The sequence below is a fragment of the Myxine glutinosa genome, chromosome 1, assembly GCF_964187855.1.
Source record: "Myxine glutinosa chromosome 1, kmMyxGlut1.1, whole genome shotgun sequence".
Taxonomy (NCBI): domain Eukaryota; kingdom Metazoa; phylum Chordata; class Myxini; order Myxiniformes; family Myxinidae; genus Myxine; species Myxine glutinosa.
In genome coordinates, this window is record NC_136261.1 from 244,853,968 (window position 1) to 244,875,596 (window position 21,629).

General features: G+C 40.4%; 1 protein-coding gene across 7 annotated transcripts in view; it reads right to left on the reverse strand.

The window, feature by feature from the left end:
- LOC137435593 (homeobox protein Meis1) overlaps nt 1-21,629 on the reverse strand; it is a 437,249-nt gene that overhangs the window by 107,842 nt on the left and 307,778 nt on the right. For all 7 annotated transcript variants that reach the window (XM_068129504.2, XM_068129511.2, XM_068129521.2 and 4 more), the window contains exon 9: nt 7,985-8,061. In XM_068129504.2, coding sequence (XP_067985605.1) covers nt 7,985-8,061 — 77 coding nt within the window. The remainder of the gene's footprint in view (nt 1-7,984; nt 8,062-21,629) is intronic.

Sequence of the window (21,629 nt, forward strand, 5' to 3'; positions counted from 1 at the left end):
TGAAACATTTGAAAAACTCATTCACGACCATAACTTAACTGCAGAGCATATCTTCGGTGCCGATGAAACTGGGCTCTATTGGTTATTTTCCAATGAAAACCATTGCATTGTTATTTTCCACTACTATTACTTGCGAAATCGAATATTCACAAGTATATTGGTCGGTCTGGTCTGTTATTCTGTCTATCCGTATGTATGTCAATCAGCTGCAGGTCACATTTTTACTCCGATCTTCACGAAACTTCACCATCTGGTAGAGGAAGGGACATGCTGGAAAACGATTGCTTTTGAGGTCAATAGGTCAAAAGTTCAATGGTAAAGGTCACATAAATCGTCAAATTTCAGGCACATCACATGATATTTATACGCAACAATGGAACAAAATTAAAAGACGGGTAAAGTGAGAAGATAAAAAGAGGCATAAATATGTGCGCAAATGTGAATTTTAATGTGTTTCCCAGCTCTTGCAAGTGTTTAGCACGAGTTGCTTAACCACCACAAGGAAGGTTGAAATCAGACAGAAGCTCAAACAAAATGAATCCTCAATTCACGAAGAAGCCATGGCATTCCCATGGAGCATCAACAAAAACGGCAACTTATCAATTAATTTGTGGTCTTGTGTCTGTCACGCTTTCGTATCGCGGTGGAGATGCAGCTAAATGGACGACTGCATCTTGCGATCTGTTTGGTGTTTGCTTCTCCTGAAAAATACACAACCCTATTTATTTAACTTGAAAATTAATTGGCACATAGTTAAATATCATTATAAAAGTAACAAGGAGCTTGGATTATCGGTCCCCTGCCTCTTTGGTGGTATAAGGAATAGATCTACGGATACATTTTGATTTGTTTTTGAAATATTGTCGACACAAGTCGAGTTACTAAGATAGTTGCGAAAGCAACATAATTCAGCCAATCAGAACTGTGATCTAACCATGTTGAGATAATGTCATGAGTAATAGATGTCTGCAATATGAAAGCCAAATGTTCAACTGTTTTTGAAATATGGCGTACACAAAAGTACATGGTCAGATGATCGGCGGTCAGTCGGGTGGTCGGAACTCATTTTAATGTCCCCGTCTCCGAACTTGTTGGAGGGGCAGGGAACAAAAAGTGTTGCTGAAAAATAAATACTTAAACGTCATAAAAAGAAAGAATAACAATGATTTGATTGCCATAACAAAGAGAGCTTCAAACAATCTTGTCTCGAGAACAAAGTCTCAACACCTCCCCCTCCACCAACCCTTCCTCCCACAATGGCCCCACCACCACCACCACAACACAACCGCTCCACCATATTATCAAAACCATATTTCTCCTGCAGAGAGAAGTGTATCTGATTACAATTCTGTACACAGGTGATAACAATGAACAAGATAAAACATCTAAACCAAAGGTGGCGACCTTTTCCTTGTCTGACGGATCAGAAAGGTCTTGTTAAACTCGGTTGAGGGCCGGATGTATGCTTCGTCATTGTGAATAATTTAAACAGCACATATGCCGATTAGTAATGCAACTAATCATTCTGACTACAGACTCAAAAGCACGGCACTCTGAGTCAACTTTCCGCTTCTTAACGCTTGCCATGAAATCAATCACGGCCAAGGATAAAACAAAATACTCCCTTGTTTCACCACTTTTTATCTCAGACTGTTCAGGCTTTTTTAAGGCAATGGTAATACAAAATAATTCAAATTTGTACTCGCTTTATCTAGAACAATAAGGTTGTATGCTGGCAACAATATGTAGGATACAGAGTCATGCTAAGATAGTCATACTAAGATGCATAGTCATACTAAGATACAGAGTCATGCTAAGATAGTCATACTAAGATACAGTCATACTAAGATACAGTCATACGAAGATACAGAGTCATGCTAAGATACAGTCATACTAAAATACAGTCATACTAAGATACAGAGTCATGCTAAGATAGTCATACTAAGATACAGAGTCATACTAAGATACAGAGTCATGCGAAGATAGTCATACTAAGATACTGTCATACTAAGATACAGAGTCATGCTTAGATAGTCATACTAAGATGCAGAGTCATGCTAAGATAGTCATACTAAGATACAGAGTCATGCGAAGATAGTCATACTAAGATACTGTCATACTAAGATACAGAGTCATGCTTAGATAGTCATACTAGGATGCACAGTCATACTAAGATACAGAGGCATGCTAAGATAGTCATACTAAGATACTGTCATACTAAGATACAGAGTCATGCGAAGATAGTCATACTAAGATACTGTCATACTAAGATACAGAGTCATGCTTAGATAGTCATACTAAGATGCAGAGTCATGCTAAGATAGTCATACTAAGATACAGAGTCATGCGAAGAGAGTCATACTAAGATACTGTCATACTAAGATACAGAGTCATGCTTAGATAGTCATACTAAGATGCACAGTCATACTAAGATACAGAGGCATGCTAAGATAGTCATATTAAGATACAGAGTCATACTAAGATACAGAGTCATGCGAAGATAGTCATACTAAGATACTGTCATACTAAGATACAGAGTCATGCTTAGATAGTCATACTAAGATGCAGAGTCATGCTAAGATAGTCATACTAAGATACAGTCATACTAAGATACAGAGTCATGCTTAGATAGTCATACTAAGATGCACAGTCATACTAAGATACAGAGGCATGCTAAGATAGTCATACTAAGATACAATCATACTAAGATACAGAGTCATACTAAGATACAAGTCATACTAAGATACAGAGTCATACTAAGATACAGAGTCATACTAAGATACAGAGTCAAGCTTAGATAGTCATACTAAGATACAGAGTCATACTAAGATACAAAGTCATACTAAGATAGTCATAGTAAGATGCAGTGTCATGCTAAGATACAGTCATACTAAGATACAGAGTCATACTAAGATAGTCATAGTAAGATGCAGTGTCATGCTAAGATACAGTCATACTAAGATACAGAGTCATACTAAGATAGTCATAGTAAGATGCAGTGTCATGCTAAGATACAGTCATACTAAGATACAGAGTCATGCTAAGATGCAGAGTCAATCTAAGATACAGAGTCATGCGAAGATAGTCATACGAAGATACAGTCATACTAAGATACAAAGTCATGATAAGATACAGTCATACTAAGATACAGAGTCATGTGAAGATACAGTCATACTAAGATACAGAGTCATGCGAAGATACAATCATACTAAGATACAGAGTCATGCTAAGATACAGTCATACTACGATACAGAGTCATGCTAAGATACAGTCATACTAAGATACAGAGTCATGCTATGATACAGTCATACTAAGATACAGAGTCATGCAAAGATACAGTCATACTAAGATATGGAGTCATACTAAGACACAGTCATACTAAGATACAAGTCATACTAAGATATAGAGTCATACTAAGATCGAAGTCATACTAAGATCTAGAGTCATACTAAGATACAGAGTCATACTAAGATACAGAGTCATACTAAGATACAGTCATACTAAGATACAGAGTCATGCTAAGATAGTCATACCAAGATGCAGAGTCATACTAAGATGCAGAGCCATGCTACGATACAGTCATACTAAGATACAGAGTCATGCTAAGATGCAGAGTCATGCTAAGATACAGTCATACTAAGATAGAGTCATACTAAGATACAGAGTCATGCTAAGATACAGTCCTACTAAGATGCAGAGTCATGCTAAGATACAGAGTCATGCAAAGATACAGTCATACTAAGATAGAGTCATACTAAGATACAGAGTCATGCTAAGATACAGTCATACTAAGATACAAGTCATGCTAAGATATACAGTCATACTAAGATACAGTCATACTAAGATACAAGTCATGCTAAGATATATAGTCATACTAAAATACAAGTCATACTAAGATATAGAGTCATACTAAGATAGAAGTCATACTAAGATACATCGTCATACTAAGATATAGAGTCATACTAAGATAGAAGTCATACTAAGATACAGAGTCATACTAAGATACAAGTCATACGAAGATATAGAGTCATGCGAAGATACAGTCATTCCTTAGATACAGAGTCATGCGAAGATACAGTCATACTAAGATATAGAGTCATACTAAGATACAAGTCATACTAAGATATAGAGTCATACTAAGATAGAAGTCATACAAAGATACATCGTCATACTAAGATATAGAGTCATACTAAGATAGAAGTCATACTAAGATACAGAGTCATACTAAGATACAAGTCATACGAAGATATAGAGTCATACTAAGATATAGAGTCATACTAAGATAGAAGTCATGCTAAGATACAGAGTCATACTAAGATACAGAGTCATACTAACATACAGAGTCATGCTAAGATAGTCATACGAAGATACAGTCATACTAAGATACAGAGTCATACTAAGATACAGAGTCATACTAAGATACAGAGTCATACTAAGATACAGAGTCATACTAAGATACAAGTCATACTAAGATACAGAGTCATACTAAGATACAAGTCATACTAAGATACAGAGTCATACTAAGATACAGAGTCATACTAAGATACAAGTCATACTAAGATATAGAGTCATACTTCCATCGTGCATCATGTGTTTGGTTGTGAAGCTTGTTTTTCCTGTCTTCCTATTCACTTCCTGCCACGACATCCCATCACTTGTCATGGTGAATATGCTTCTATCCAACTTATGAGGATTATATATATTATAAAATTTATTGGGGAAAAAACTTTTGTATAAATTCTAATATTCCCACATAAATCCTCTTCGCCTCCTTGCCCCATTAGGCACACAGGGCTGCCAAGGCAGTTTCATTGGCTTGGCCGCTGGGGTTGCAACCTGGACGGGTCGCCACTCCAACACAGGATACTCAACTGCCAGTGAGTTGTTCACGGTGCTGGCAATGGCTTGCATTCTCTTCACGAAGAACACCGTGGGGTCTTTAACGACTTAAAGTGTATCGAGCCTCCCTGGGGGCACCCTCTAGTTGACGGGATTTGCATTGAGTTGGGTAAGTACTTATATAGGTTCAAATGAGCTGAAAGATCTCTCGACTTCCAGTGTTTTTAGATGTTTTTTTTAAACCTAGAAGAAGATAAACCGATTTGAAGGTTTTAAAATCCAGTGATCAAAACTTTGAGCTCCACAGGTGAGGGGAGTATGATAAAAACCCTCATAAAGTCCGCTAGAGGATACATCTAAATGCATTGTGTCTCATGGGGTTTTTTGGGGAAAATATTAAAAAGACAGAGAGAGAGCGGGGGGGGGGGGGGGGGGGGGAAGGGGTCAAAGATCTCTCTCTTTGAAGTTTAACCTCAACTTTTTTTTCCATGAACCAAACTTTTTTTTGGCTAATTGGATGAAAACAATGTATCATTGGAATGGATGGATCTCCACAAACACAACAATGATATAGAAGGACTATGTGAACAAACAAGCCATATTGCACTCCAGAAGACAGCATGAAATAACTAATCATTGCATTACATCTTTTGTGATTAATACAAGTCGAATGTGATGACGATGAGTTATCATAATGACAAAGAAGAGGGCATGTCCCTTCAAAGAGGGCACTCAACCTTGGCATGCAGATATGTCAATGACCCTCAGGTTGGTGGGTTCAGTACCACTCTGCACATCATTCACCATCATTTGGTGGCAAGCAAGAACAATCAACGTTGGAGGAGTTTGCAAATTTCTCAAATGGTTGTGGCCCAAATTCCTATGTTTTTCCAAAGATGCCACGCACGGTATCTTTCACTTCCACAAGCGAGTGGAAGCAGACGGAACAGTGGATTAATGTTCCCCCTGAAAGGAAAGTATACGGTTCAAAACTCGATCTGCAAAGCACCAAAATGAGACCTTTAATTTGGATCGTTTTTTAAACTGAGCCTGCACTGGACAAATCACAAGTGGCACGGGCTCCCTAATTATCTTCACATGCAAGGTTAAAAGGTCACAGATAAAGATGTAAAAAATGTTACTTTTTAAAAAAAATTTCACGGTAAAGTTCGATTAGAAGTCAAAAACCCACCATGATGAACAACACAAAGTGGTGGTGGCTTGGGTGTTGGCACTAACGCAGAGACTTGGCCAGCGTAACACACAATGGTACGACCATGATAATAAGATTGTAACAACTTATATTTCATTATTTCATTAAATAAGCAGCTCAAGCTGTCAATTTCCTCAAACTGGATGGCCTACTCTACCGTCGGTCGGTAGTACAACAGAAAATAGAACAGCAATCCGAAGAGAGCAAACCTCCGCCAGACGGAACAGTTTATGTTTTGTATCCCACTGATAGGCCGGATCTGGATTCTGACCTGAATCAAAATCTAACCGGCTTGTTATTGTCACCTAACAAACTCATCCACCAAGTTTAGTCATAACTTGTCCACATCTTTTTAAAATATCATGGTATATATCGCTTTTTTCGCCCGATCTCTCAATGGTGAAGAATCATTTAAAAATTAAATAATTCTCGAATCCGAATCCATACTCAGATCTTCAACAAAATCGAATCGATTAGTCCTTGTCACACACACAACCTCCCCACCAAGTTTCGTCCAAATCCGTCCATAACATTTTGAGATATCGTGCTCTGTGTCGGATTTCACCCGATCTCTCAATGGTGAAGAATCCCTCAAAAACTAAATAATTGTCGTATCCGAATCCATACTCAGATCTTCACCAAAATCGAATCGATTAGTCCTTGTCACACACACAATCTCCCCACCAAGTTTCGTCCAAATCCGTCAATAACATTTTGAGATATCGTGCTCTGTGTCGGATTTCACCCGATCTCTCAATGGTGAAGAATCCCTCAAAAACTAAATAATTGTCGTATCCGAATCCATACTCAGATCTTCACCAAAATCGAATCGATTAGTCCTTGTCACACACACAATCTCCCCACCAAGTTTCGTCCAAATCCGTCCATAACATTTTGAGATATCGTGCTCTGTGTCGGATTTCACCCGATCACTCAATGGTGAAGAATCCCTCAAAAACTAAATAATTCTCGAATCCGAATCCATACTCAGATCTTCAACAAAATCGAATCGATTAGTCCTTGTCACACACACAACCTCCCCACCAAGTTTCGTCCAAATCCGTCCATAACATTTTGAGATATCGTGCTCTGTGTCGGATTTCACCCGATCTCTCAATGGTGAAGAATCCCTCAAAAACTAAATAATTGTCGTATCCGAATCCATATTCAGATCTTCACCAAAATCCAATCGATTAGTCCTTGTCACACACACAACTCATCGACCAAGTTAAGTCATAACTTGTCCACAACTTTTTCAAACATCATGTTATATATCGCTTTTTCGCCCGATCTTTCAATGTTGAAGAATCATTTAAAAATTAAATAATTCTCGAATCCGAATCCATACTCAGATCTTCAACAAAATCCAATCGATTAGTCCTTGTCACACACCCAACCTCCCCACCAAGTTTCATCCAAATCCGTGCATAACGTTTTGAGATATCGTGCTCTGTATCGGTTTTGGCCCTATCTCCCAATGGTGAAGAATCACTCAAAAACTAAATAATTCTCGTATCCGAATCCATATTTAGATCTTCACCAAAATCGAATCGATTAGTCCTTGTTACACACATAACCTCTCCACCAGGTTTCGTCCAAATCCGTCCGAACTTTTTGAGATATCCTGCTATGTATCGTTTTTCGCCCTATCTCCTAATGGTGAAGAATCATTTAAAAATCATAGTAGTCGAATCCGGATCTTCACCAAAATCTAATCATTTCGTCCTTGTCACATACGCTACATCTCTGCCAAATTTCGTCCGAATCCGTCGACAACCCTTTGAGATATTCTGCTCAAAGACAGAGAGACAAACAAACAGCCAGGGGTGAAAACATAACCTCCATCCACCTTTGGTGGTGGAGGTAATAATAACTCACAGTAAATCTGGCTGTGAAAGGACCAACGCAAACGGACGACGCGGACTCACTCACCAGTTGTTCACCTGGAGGATCGTTAAACCCGTATCTTGAGCAAGCTGTTTCTTCTGCTCCTCCGAGGGGTACGGGTGCTGAAACGGAGATGTACAACTGTCAATTACGTGCAATAACATTCACCAACGTGTACGCACTGCTCCGTCAAACACCGTCACACGTAGCACATCGTGCACACACGCCGTATAAACACAATGGCAGTTCAACTCATAAAAAGAACTGTTTGTCATCCTGATCGACAACATATTGAAATAATGCACGAAACAACGTCAATGAAGGAAATACATGTTATCTGGGAGCTGTGTGCACAGTTATTGAATGGCAAAGCGATACCATCATTGATGGAATGATTGCGAAATTTGCTTTAATGTCATTGGCCTGGATGGTTTTTTTTTCCATGCAAAATAAGTTCATGGAAATTCCACATGCAATTTTGCTTTTGGGCTGCTGTCCAGATGCAGAACTCACAGCAGATAAACTGGCCCTCACTGCCTGTGTTGGCAGGCAGACACCATTACGTTGTGACCTCTAGCCAACCCCCTCCCACAGCATTTCTGTTTCTCTCTCTTCTCTTCTCCTCCTCCCTCTCTCTCCCTCCCTCTCTAAATTTTCTCCTTACCTTTCCAATGGAGAAACACCCAACTGCACTGAATAAAATCCCTCGTTCACTCGGTAATCTACGAGGCATTTCATTCTTTTTAAGATAAATGTTCAACTGAAAAGTATATTGCGCACATCTGAATTAAATATCTCTCCTTTCTTATCTTTTCCCCCCCCAAACCAAACCTCTCTCACTATCTCTATCAATCTCCCTGTCATCCATCCCCCCCCCCCCCCACCACCCCATCAACCCCCAATCCTTCCCCCATCCGTCTCTGTCTGCCTTTGGATTGGTGAATCCAGTTTGGTTGATGCACTGATGCAGCCTCCCATACGAGTCGTCTTTTTATGAATTGGTCATCCAGTCTGCTGTCAATTATGATGTCTTGAGTTATGCAAAAGAATAATTGTGCATGATTTTGTTTCTTTGTGATCGTGAAAGCTCCTCCGAGCAGCTTGGTGGGGTTCCCTGTCTTTTACGTTGGGTTTGCATGCTGATGAAACCTTCAGGTAAAAAAAAATAATGTGTCCAAGACGATGCTGTGGTTCAGGCTTGCAAACTTCTCTGAAGTGTGTGTTGTACTTGGGAAACTTAGGAGAAAACACTCCGAGTTTGTTCTGAAATTTATTTTCGTTTGTCATGATCATAATTTGACCGATATCAACCCGATTAAATTAGTCCGAGAACGTCAAATATTATGTTAAATTGATATATCAAGGAAAATTACGCACCCAGATATGGAATCGTACCGAGGTCCTCTGGAAAAGCGTACCGGTGCTGTGCCATCTGAGCTATCTGGGCGACCCTGACTCAGCATGTAGTTTTCCCACTCACATCATCACCACTCTCTTTCCATCACTGCTTCCGGGGCACTCGCTGCCAACCATAGGAGCACCAATGGCCTGAACACGAGAGGGTCTTCCTCCAATCCGGGGGGGGGGACAAATCCATGTCCTCTATTATAAACACCACTGGGGGCGTAGTGAAGCAATTACATTAATGAACAGGATCAAATAATTAAATAATCAATTTGCTCAGTCATGGTCGCCCAGATAGCTAAGATGTCCGAGCACTGGTACGGTTTCCCAGAGGACCTGGGTTCGATTCCTGGTCTGGGCACGTAATTTTCCCACATATATCAATTTAATTATTTAATCCTGTTCATTAAAAATATTATTTTCCTTATATTTTCCTTCATGGAAATTACTAGATAATCCTTCGGTGTGTTCAAAACCCACACCACAGTATAATATCATTCATGACCTTCAGATCTTTTGCAAGCACCAGTTACGGTCCTTGTTTAAAATTTAGAAATGCTCTCATCTCAGTGACGTCTCACTTAGGGTTAGGGTTAGGGTTAGGGTTAGGGTTACGATATTTGTCTGTGACAAATTGTAATGTCATTTTTGGCCCTCCCTTTTTTTTTTCTTTTTTTTTTTTTCAGTGACGTCTCAGAAAGATGCACGAGCTGATACAGCCTCAAACATTCAACTTCTTGTTTCTTGAAAGGAATTTAAAAATAACATTTCACACGTCTCAAAAAAAACCAAAAAAAAACAGATACCTCCAGCAATTTTGAAGAGCAGCTTGGGATGATGTTGATTCCTAAACAAGTTCCAATCTGGTTCAATTTCTTTCCCAACTTACCCAAGCATGATAAATGCTCTTCATGCGACGTGTTTGCTTCGCGAGCACTTCGATGAGCCAAGTGCGGCTAGCTATCCAAGCCACAACAACAGCGTGCAAAAGGCACACACAGTACAATCGAATTCCCATGAGAATTTAATTTGAGACAAACTTCTGGGATTTTGTAAAATATTCTCATTCAGAAATGTGGTCGGAATTATCAAATAAAAGAGGGTGTGGAATTGAGTGTGAGGGATGCAGAGAGAATGAAGTTGTAAGAAGAAGCTTGATGCTCGAATGGAAATAGTAATGTCAAGGAGGAAACTCTGGAGGAAATTCCGCTGGGAGGGAGGGGAGGGGGAGGGCGGGGAGGGGAGGGGGAGGGCGGAGAGGGGAGGGGGAGGGCGGAGAGGGGTGGGTCTGAGTCAACTCTAATTTTGAGGAAAATAAACTATGGCAACTTATTTCAAGGATTGCATCTTCAATTTAAAAAAAAAACTATTACAACATTTTTGTCACTCATGATTATGTCAATTAGGTCTCTTTTGAGGCCCGACACGAAGCCCACTATTTCCTATTTGCTGCAAAATTAAAAATACAAATTACTGGATGATGTCAACGGCCCTAACCTTTTGTGGAAGATACAATAAGTATCTGTATATCTTCTTCTCCTCCTCTTCCCTTTAAAAGGAGTGAGGTTCAATCGTACCAATCTCCTGCCCTGCCTTGACCGTGATCCTCCTCCACTTCCCTCTGTCCTCAGCCAACTATCTCCACCCTCCAACCCTTCCGCCCCCCCCCATACCCCCCTCGCCCTCCCCTCCACCCCCCCCCCCCCCCCCCACTTACTGATATCCCACTTCACACAATACTCCCATCTCAACTGCGGCCTACCTTGTTTCCTCCTGCATTTTTCCCTCAACCTATCCACTTTCTTAGCCCATCTCAGTCAGCATTTCACCAATCTCCCCCCTCAGTTCATCCATTCTCCTTCTATCCACCCTCTTCACTCCCGCAATTCTCCTGACCCAGTTGTTCCCGCACCTTCAGTCTCTGTTGTCTCTCTGTCAATGCCACCGTCTCCAGACCATAAAGCTAGGCCGGTGTTACACACGACATCAGAACATTCCCTTTCGATCTCCTTCAAATCTTTCTGTCTGCCATCACATCCTCCACCCTCCTCCACACATTCACAGCCAACTGAATCTCCTCCGCATATCTGCCTCTGACTTACCATCCCCGGTCACTGTTTCCCCCAGATACTCAAACCAATATCCCTGTCTGATCTCCTTTCCCTCTAACCTGATATTCATATATTTTCTCTGCTGCCCGACCACATCATCTCCATCTTCTCCATGCTCATTTTCAGCCAATGTTTCTGAAATGCCTCATTCCACTCCCCGAGTGTTTCATATAATTAATGTACTTATATCATTTATAATGTGTATACCTCACACAAGTACGTACTGATATCTATATATATAAAACACAGTTTGTGTGTGTGTGTGTGTGTGTGTGTGTGTGTGTGTGTGTGTGTGTGTGTGTGTGTGTGTGTGTGTGTGTGTGTGTGTGTGTGTGTGTGTGTGTGTGTAATGTTACCGATAGACTCCTAAACGGAGAGGCTTACGTGCTTGATATTTGACATAGACATGGCCATTGAGCGTGGGACGAACATGGCCGAACTCAAAATATTTGACGATCCATATTTTTTATTCATATTTACCTCAGCGCATTTCAGCGCACGGAATCAACGGAATCAGAACAGGTGGGTGCTGATTCGCTCAGAGCGATCACGTGATGACGCTATGACGCTATGAACGCTATGACGCTATGAACGATATGACGCTATGACGCTATAAAAAAAAAATCGCGATGACGCTATGAAACGCTATGACCGCTATGACGCTATGAAAAAAAAAATCGCTATGACGCTATGAAACGCTATGACGCTATAAACGCTATGAACGCTATGACGCTATGAAAAAAAAAATCGCTCGCTTTGCCAAGGGGCTCGCTCCCCCCCCCCCCCCGTTCCCCTCCCCTCCCCCTCCCCTCCCCCGCCCGGCAATGCCGGGTACTTCTGCTAGTATATATATATATCTGTGCAGCGTCTGTCCCGTGTTGTCACAGCACTACTTTCTCAAACTTTTGTGAAATCGTACCAAACTTCTGGTATGCACATATCTCTCCTGTCGGTATGTCCTAAGGGTATTGTTTTGAAAAAATTTGCAATGATTTTTTTTTTGGGGGGGGGGGGGGGGATTTTTTGGGGAATTTTTTTTTTCAACTTTAATTGTTTATAAAATGTGATATCACGTATATTACAAATACATTTGTGCAAAATAATTGTTTGAATTATGATTTGTTTAAACCATGACAAAACGGCAACTCGGGTACAGTCATTTATCTATATATCTACACTTCTGCGCAGTGTCTCTGTTGTCACTTAACGACTCCCTCAAACTTTTGTTTCCGTGATTGTGAAGTGTTTTTAATAACGTTGTGGTGGTTTTGAATCACGTGGTGGTGAGGTATTTTGAATTATGTGGTGGTGAGGTGTTTTTAAATGACGTGTTGGTGAGGTGTTTTTAAATCACATGGTGGTGAGGTGTTTATAAATCACATGGTGGTGAGGTGTTTTTAAATCACGTGATGGTGAGGTGTTTTTAATTATGTGGTGGTGAGGTGTTATGAATTAGTTGGTGATGAGGTGTTTTGATTTACGTGGTGGTGAGGTATTTATAATTACGTGGTGGTGAGGTGTTTTTAATTATGTGGTGGTGAGGTGTTATGAATTAGTTGGTGATGAGGTGTTTTGAATTACGTGGTGGTGGGGTGTTTGGAATTACTTGGTGGTGAGGTGTTTTTAAATGACGTGTTGGTGAGATGTTTTTAATTTCGTGGCTGTGAGGTGTTTTTTTTACGTGTTTTATAGCTGTGAGGTGTTTTTAATTTTGTGGTGGCGAGGTGTTTTTACTACGTGTTTTATGGCTGTGAGGTGTTTTTATTACATGTTTTATGGCTGTGGGGTGTTTTTATTACGTGTTTTATGGCTGTGAGGTGTTTTTATTACATGTTTTATGGCTGTGGGGTGTTTTTATTACGTGTTTGATGGCTGTGAGGTGTTTTTATTACATGTTTTATGGCTGTGAGGTGTTTTTAATTTTGTGGTGGTGAGGTGTTTTTATTACGTGTTTTATGGCTGTGAGGTGTTTTTAATTTCGTGGTGGTGAGGTGTTTTTATTACGTGTTTTATGGCTGTGAGGTGTTTTTATTACGTGTTTTATGGCTGTGAGGTGTTTTTAATTTCGTGGTGGTGAGGTATTTTTATTACGTGTTTTATGGCTGTGAGGTGTTTTTATTACGTGTTTTATGGCTGTGAGGTGTTTTTAATTTCGTGGTGGTGAGGTATTTTTATTACGTGTTTTATGGCTGTGAGGTGTTTTTTTTACGTGTTTTATAGCTGTGAGGTGTTTTTAATTTCGTGGTGGTGAGGTGTTTTTACTACGTGTTTTATGGCTGTGAGGTGTTTTTATTACATGTTTTATGGCTGTGGGGTGTTTTTATTACGTGTTTTATGGCTGTGAGGTGTTTTTATTACATGTTTTATGGCTGTGGGGTGTTTTTATTACGTGTTTGATGGCTGTGAGGTGTTTTTATTACATGTTTTATGGCTGTGAGGTGTTTTTAATTTCGTGGTGGTGAGGTGTTTTTATTATGTGTTTTATGGCTGTGAGGTGTTTTTATTACGTGTTTTATGGCTGTGAGGTGTTTTTATTACGTGTTTGATGGCTGTGAGGTGTTTTTATTACATGTTTTATGGCTGTGAGGTGTTTTTAATTTCGTGGTGGTGAGGTGTTTTTATTATGTGTTTTATGGCTGTGAGGTGTTTTTATTACGTGTTTTATGGCTGTGAGGTGTTTTTAATTTCGTGGTGGTGAGGTATTTTTATTACGTGTTTTATGGCTGAGGTGTTTTTATTACGTGTTTTATGGCTGTGAGGTGTTTTTAATTTCGTGGTGGTGAGGTATTTTTATTACGTGTTTTATGGCTGTGAGGTGTTTTTAATTTCGTGGTAGTGAGGTGTTTTTATTACGTGTTTTATGGCTGTGAGGTGTTTTTAATTTCGTGGTGGTGAGGTATTTTTATTACGTGTTTTATGGCTGTGAGGTGTTTTTAATTTCGTGGTGGTGAGGTGTTTTTATTACGTGTTTTATGGCTGTGAGGTGTTTTTATTACGTGTTTTATGGCTGTGAGGTGTTTTATTTCATGTTTTATGGCTGTGAGGTGTTTTTAATTTCGTGGTGGTGAGGTATTTTTATAACGTGTTTTATGGCTGTGAGGTGTTTTTAATTTCGTGGTGGTGAGGTGTTTTTATTACGTGTTTTATGGCTGTGAGGTGTTTTTAATTTCGTGGTAGTGAGGTGTTTTTATTACGTGTTTTATGGCTGTGAGGTGTTTTTATTACGTGTTTTATGGCTGTGAGGTGTTTTTAATTTCGTGGTGGTGAGGTATTTTTATTACGTGTTTTATGGCTGAGGTGTTTTTATTACGTGTTTTATGGCTGTGAGGTGTTTTTAATTTCGTGGTGGTGAGGTATTTTTATTACGTGTTTTATGGCTGAGGTGTTTTTATTACGTGTTTTATGGCTGTGAGGTGTTTTTAATTTCGTGGTGGTGAGGTATTTTTATTACGTGTTTTATGGCTGAGGTGTTTTTATTACGTGTTTTATGGCTGTGAGGTGTTTTTAATTTCGTGGTGGTGAGGTATTTTTATTACGTATTTTATGGCTGAGGTGTTTTTATTACGTGTTTGATGGCTGTGAGGTGTTTTCAATTTCAATTTCTTGCTGAGGGGTTCTTTCTTGAAAAAAAAACATTCAACCTAAATCTTCAACCTAAATTGCCTATAAAAATGTGATATCACAAACACAACAAATACATTTGTGCAAAGTAATTGTTTGTATTTTGATTGGTGTAAATCATGACAACACAGCAACTCAGGTACAGTCATTATCCTCAGCTAAAATAAGCCCGTTCCTCAGTATCGCGCGAGCCGAGCCAAGCTAGTATATATATATATATATATATATATATATATATATATATATATATATATATATATATATATATATATATATATATATACAGTCACGTGAAAAAGTAAGTACACCCCATGGAAAGTTTTGACTTTTTCAACATATTTCAACATACAGCTATTTGATCTTCATTTCAACAATATTGACAGATAAAGGTGATATAATATAACAAATATCATGAAACATTTACATTTTGTAGTCCATTGTATAATTTAAATAAACATAAATGCAAATTTCGCATGTGGAAAAAGTAAATACACCCTTGGGTCTAATAGGTGGTATTGCCCCCTTTGGCAGAAACAACCTCAAGGAGGCGTTTCTTATATCTGTCTACCAGTCTCTGACATCGACTGGGATGAATTTTTGCCCACTCGTCCATGCAGAATTATTTCAGCTGTGCGATGTTTGAGGGGTTTCTTGCATGCACAGCTCGTTTCAAATCCCCCCACAACATTTCGATGGGATTTAGATCCAGGCTTTGACTTGGCCATTCCAGAACCCTCCATTTCTTTATTTTCAGCCATTCCTTGGTGGATTTACTGGTATGTTTAGGGTCATTGTCATGTTGCAAGATCCACCTTCGGTTGAGCTTCAACTTTCCGACAGATGGCCTCACATTATCCTCAAGCACCATCTGGTACTATGAAGAATTCATAGTGGATTCTATGATGGTGAGCTGCCCAGGCCATGATGCAGCAAAGGCGCCCCAAACCACAATTTTCCACAACCATGCTTTACAGTTGGTATCAGGTTTTTGTGGTCAAATGCTGTCTTTGGTTTTCGCCAAACTTGTCTTCTGGTACAGTGGCCAAGTCGCTCGACCTTTGACTAATTTGTCCAGAGCACATTGTTCCAGAAGTGCTGGTCTTTGCCTCGGTGTTCATTGGTAAACTTTAGTCTTGCCCTGATGTTCTTTCTGGACAGCAAAGGTTTCCTCCTGGCACACCTCCCATGTAGATCAAATTTGTGCAGCCTCTTTCTAATGGTAGTCTCGTGCACTTTGACATCAACAGTGGCAAGAGCTACTGTAGGTCCCGTGATGACATTCTGGGGTTCTTAGAGACTTTTCTCAGCATATTGCGGTCTGCTCTCGGGCTGAACTTGCTGGGGCGGCCTGGCCTGAACAAGTTGGCAGTTGTTTGGAATCTTCTCCACTTGTAGATGATCTTCCAGACAGTCGAATGATTGATTTCAAATTGTTTGGAGATCTTTTTAAATCCCTTCCCAGACTCGTAGGCATCTATAACCTTCTTTCTGAAGGCCTCAGAGAGCTCTTTTGATCGAGGCATGGTGACGCCGCACACTTCAACAACAAAGAGCAAACCAAACTAAATGTCTGAGGTTTAAATAAGACAGGTTCCTCCAAGTTCCTCTCTGACGATGCTCTAATCATTTGCACCTGAGCTGGTGCACCTGATTCTAATTTTAGGTATTTGAAGTCGTGATAAATGTAGGGGTGTATTTACTTTTTCCACATGCGAAATTTGCATTTATGTTTATTTAAATTATACAATGGACTACAAAATGTAAATGTTTCATGATATTTGTTATATTATATCACCTTTATCTATCAATATTGTTGAAATGAAGATCAAATAGCTGTATGTTGAAATATGTTGAAAAAGTCAAAACTTTACATGGGGTGTACTTACTTTTTCACGTGACTGTATGTATATATACACCAAATGTGCAGTCCTCTCCTGCATGAAAGACTTTGTCGGTACATTATGAAAGGAAAATATGAGTAAAACCCATGCATGAACATGGTTCTGCCAACTGGGCATTATCAGCATGGTATGGTCACTCCTCCTCTACAGGATGGTATGGCATTGGCAGGACATCTCCCTTGAAACTTCATTAAAACATTCACTCTTGAACTGTTGTGGATCCACAAATCCAGGTCCCATTCCTGCAATTACCACGAGCAAACACCATGCCAGTGGTAACCATGAACACCATGCCTTTACTAAGGGAGTCCGGTAAAGATGATGTAATTTAGAATCCCGAGTTCATTGTTCCATAGCCCGATGGGCGAAGGGCACCTGCAGACACTGCGACAGCCCAACAGGCGGCTGTCTGCATCATCAAAGACAGGGCTTTTCAGCCTGATGCCACAGCATTACCAAAGCCACAGAGGAGTAAATCTTATCCATGAACGTGTTAAGCATAAATACCTGTGTCATCAACAGAGCAGAAGTATTTTTTTTATCCCTTCCAACCTCCCCAGAATGGCAGACATCTTCTTTTACACTTTATTAAGCTTTACCCTAAAACTGTAGCACATCAACTTCGCTGCACCATCACCAAATGGCAAATGGCACTGGAGTGCCATCTCCTCCTGAAAGTTGGCTCTCCACAGCCTCAAAGACAGGACTTTTTTTAGCCAATGCCACTTGGGTGCCGTTTGTTGCTCAATGGCTGACTGCACACTGAAGTCGGTATTATACCATAAATAAAACATTCAAACGTGATAAATATAGATAAATATATTTATTTACATTAAGAATTCCTAACTCATCAAAATGAGTTGCATTTAAGCAAGCTAGTTACTAATTTGAACCAACTTGGTGGTTCAACTGCAAAAAATATTGTCACGTGACAACAATGGATGTAACTCTAAAGGGATATGTAACCACCCAACCACTGGACCTGTTTCACTGCTATATTGTGGATTGTCAGTAATGGTGTTGAATAACCAAACACCACCAAAGTTATAAGTAGCCTGCCACAAGCAAATCCAGAAACAAGAGACCCTTGAACATAAAGAAATATTAAAGGCTGAAGAGCATCTCTCACCGAAACTTCCAGAAGCAATCAACCATCTGACTTAATCAAGTGCCTGCCCAGCAATACAATATGAGTTAAATACAAGCTCTTGGCTGTTTTCCACCAAGCAAATGTATGTATATATATATATATATATATATATATATATATATTGTTGTGGATATGAGAAATTTTTTTTGTTGTTGTTGTTGTAGTGTAAATTGTTGTTAAAATATCGCCCTCCTTACTCCAGTGTTGTATAAAGGTCAAAGGGCGTTCCCGTAGTTAGTTCCATAAAGCATACATGAAGGACACCATAATATCCCTGTTCAGTAGTTTATTTCCTTATTATGTGTATTAGGGTAAGGCCTTGTCTTCCATTAAGATGACACTCCATTGCACCAAGTGAAATAAGAGTAGATTCCGTTCACATTCCCTTTTCGTCAATTGCCATTCGCATTGCCAACTACAATTGCCGCCATTAAGCATGTGCTCAGCTCGGGGAAGAAGGCCGTGCCCGCCCATCGTCATCAAGGGTGGAGTCAGAGGGCCTGTGCCCACCAATCAGGGCCGAAGCGAGCTCACCGAGGGGCGTGTCCTGAAGGCCGGCGGCTTGATCGCCTAAGGCGCTATAAAAGCGCGCGCGCAAGAGCCGAGTGCGTGGTTGGACCAAGCGAGAGACGTGCAGAGAGACGTGCAAAGAGAGGTGCGTCAGAGAGTTGGCAGTACACAAACAGCGCAAAGCATTGAGAGAAGGAGTTCTGAGAGCAAGCATTGAGAGAAGGAGTTCTGAGAGCAAGCATTGAGAGAGAGTCCTGAGAGCAAGCAAGAGGAGTACCACGAGCAGTACCAGCAGCTTTAAACTCCACCAAGCAGCGTTGGCTCCACCAGGCAGCTTTAACTCGACCGGCGGAGCTCGTCCCACGGCAGCTCGCACGACCGCAGCTTGGGCGTTGACGGCGGTGCCGACCGTGGCCGCGGAGGAACGGAGCTGCCGCTCCCGCCCGACCGTGACCCAGTTCCAGTGGACCTTCCTCTCCCTCCAGCCATCCACCTAATGCCATTCTTATCATCATTCCCCGTGTGAGTCTGTCTTTGTTTGTTCTGTCCCTGGGTATTAATTAAGCCTGTATAGTTAAGCTAAGTTTCGCTGTGTCGCCTTGCCTCTTCTGTAAATTATTTTATTATCCTTCCTTCTCCTTGGTTATTTTGGTCTTGTAAATAGTAAATAAATTATATTTGTATTCCTTACCCGTTGTCTTTCTTCTTCTTCACATCCTTCACTTTAGTGTTTTCCCCATTGGATATCTGTGGCGCGATTCGGCCAACGTTCAGGAATCGGGTTAGTCGGGGTAACTGTTAGGGCCGCGGTGCCATCCGCTCAGCAAACCAACATCTTATCCGCGGTCCGTAACAATATATATATATATATATATATATATATATATATATATATATATATATATATATATATATATATACAGACTTGGCATTTAATATGGAATTTTTTTTTTTCTTGACTTGGGTTTACTTTCTTAACTCAGTATATCAATCTGGTGAGTTTCTTTTACACTTTGGTGATTTATTTGTTAAAAGAACCATGTCACTGATTGTCTGTCGCAGCAAGAAGTCAACAACAGGATTATATCACAGGTGGCGTGGAAAAATGTACGGACAAGTGCATTTGATGATTGGCTTCACAGTCGGGTTTCCAAGGGTTGTTGCGTTCTGTATTAGTGGAAAACAACTGCTGCACGTCTCCAAAAGTTGTTGCCGCTTCCTCTGGAGATGGTCCGTCAACTCGACAATGCTGTTTGTCATGGAGTGGTGGCTTTACGAAATTACGGCATGAAACAGCGTGCTATTGCTCGGCAGTATGGCATCACTCAAGGTTAGGTGTCAAAGATCCTGAAATGAAATGCTCAAAGGGGTGTCCCTACTCCAATACTGAGGGCAGGACGTCCCCGCAGAACCACAAGGAGGGATGATCGCCAGCTGCACCGGTTAGTCCGCAATGGCCGTACCAAGTCAGCTAATCGGCTTAGGGCTGAGTGGCAGCAACTGACAAATGTGCCTGTATCCAGAAGGATAGTCAACCAACGACTGGTTCAAGCAGGCTATCGTGCCAGGCGTCCCCTGAGAAAGCCACGCCTGACCAGACAACACCGCCAGCGCCGATTGCAGTGGGCCAGAGAGCACCGTCAATGGCAGCCAGGACACTGGAATCACGTGATCTTCAGTGACGAGTCTAGATTTCTGGTCTATCGTCAAGATGGCCGCGTCCGAGTGTGCAGACAAGTGCATGAAGCCTACAACAAAGATTGTATAGTGCCAAGAGTCCAAGCTGGAAGTGGTGGGGTGACCGTTTGGGCTGCTTTTCATGCAAGGGGCAAAACTGACCTGGTTATTCTGAATGGAAACCTGAACCAGTTCAAGTACAGGGCCATTCTGGAAGAAACATTGCTTCCATTTGCTCTTGCAGCCTTTCGAGGAAACTTTGTCTTCCAAGATGACAATGCACGGCCTCATCGTGCTCGCATGATGCAACACTTTCTTGCTGACCGTGGTGTAGAGCATATGGAGTGGCCTGCCATGTCCCCGGATATGAATCCGATAGAGAACGTCTGGGCAGAATTAAAGCGTCAAATCGACCACTTGGACCTGCAGCCGACCTCTGTTCGTGAATTGCAGCAGGCTATTGTCACTGCATGGCAAGCGATTCCTGTCCAAACCTTGGCAAATCTCGTGAACAGCATGCCTCAACGTGCACGTGCTCTCCTGAATGCTCGTGGGGGTTACACGAAGTATTGAACTGTAATTTTTGTGTCCGTAATCCCAGTCGTAATTTAACTTTTGTTTTTGTTAAAAAAAAATTTGGCTAATGTGCAAAATAAAGAGATACTTCTGGAAAACGTACAGAAGTTTAACACAGTACTGTCCATGAATTGAGTTCGATATCAGTTTACATCACTTTCAAGGATCAATTTATTTGTTTTGAAATGTCAAATGTGGTTTTTGTTTCTTCTAAAGGTCACATCAACAAAATCTAGAATAATTTCAACATAATTCCAATGAACTTTTGGTTCTAAGTCATCTTGAAAAGTAAGTTCACCCCCACAAAAAAAATATTCCATATTAAATGCCAAGTCTGTATATATATATATATATATATATATATATATATATATATATATATATATATATATATATATACACTGAATCACTGACTGGCTCACTGATATTAATGCACAGTAGCTCCCGGGTGTCATAGAAACCTGAAATTTGGAGTGCTTATGGGCATCAAAGCCAGTAGACCGGGAAAAAATCACAGAACCATCGGAAAGCTTCTGTAAATGAACATTTATGTAAAAAGCTGTAAAAGCATACGTAAAAAAAAACAATTTAAAAAACCACAATCAACATCTCGCATTTGAAGTTTGTAATTTCTATATAACTGTAAACTGTGAAATAAACATGACAATAATGTCCATTAAAAAAAAGAGCATCCGTGAAGTTGAGCACTAAAGGCAACATCTTGTTGAAGATCAAGAAGG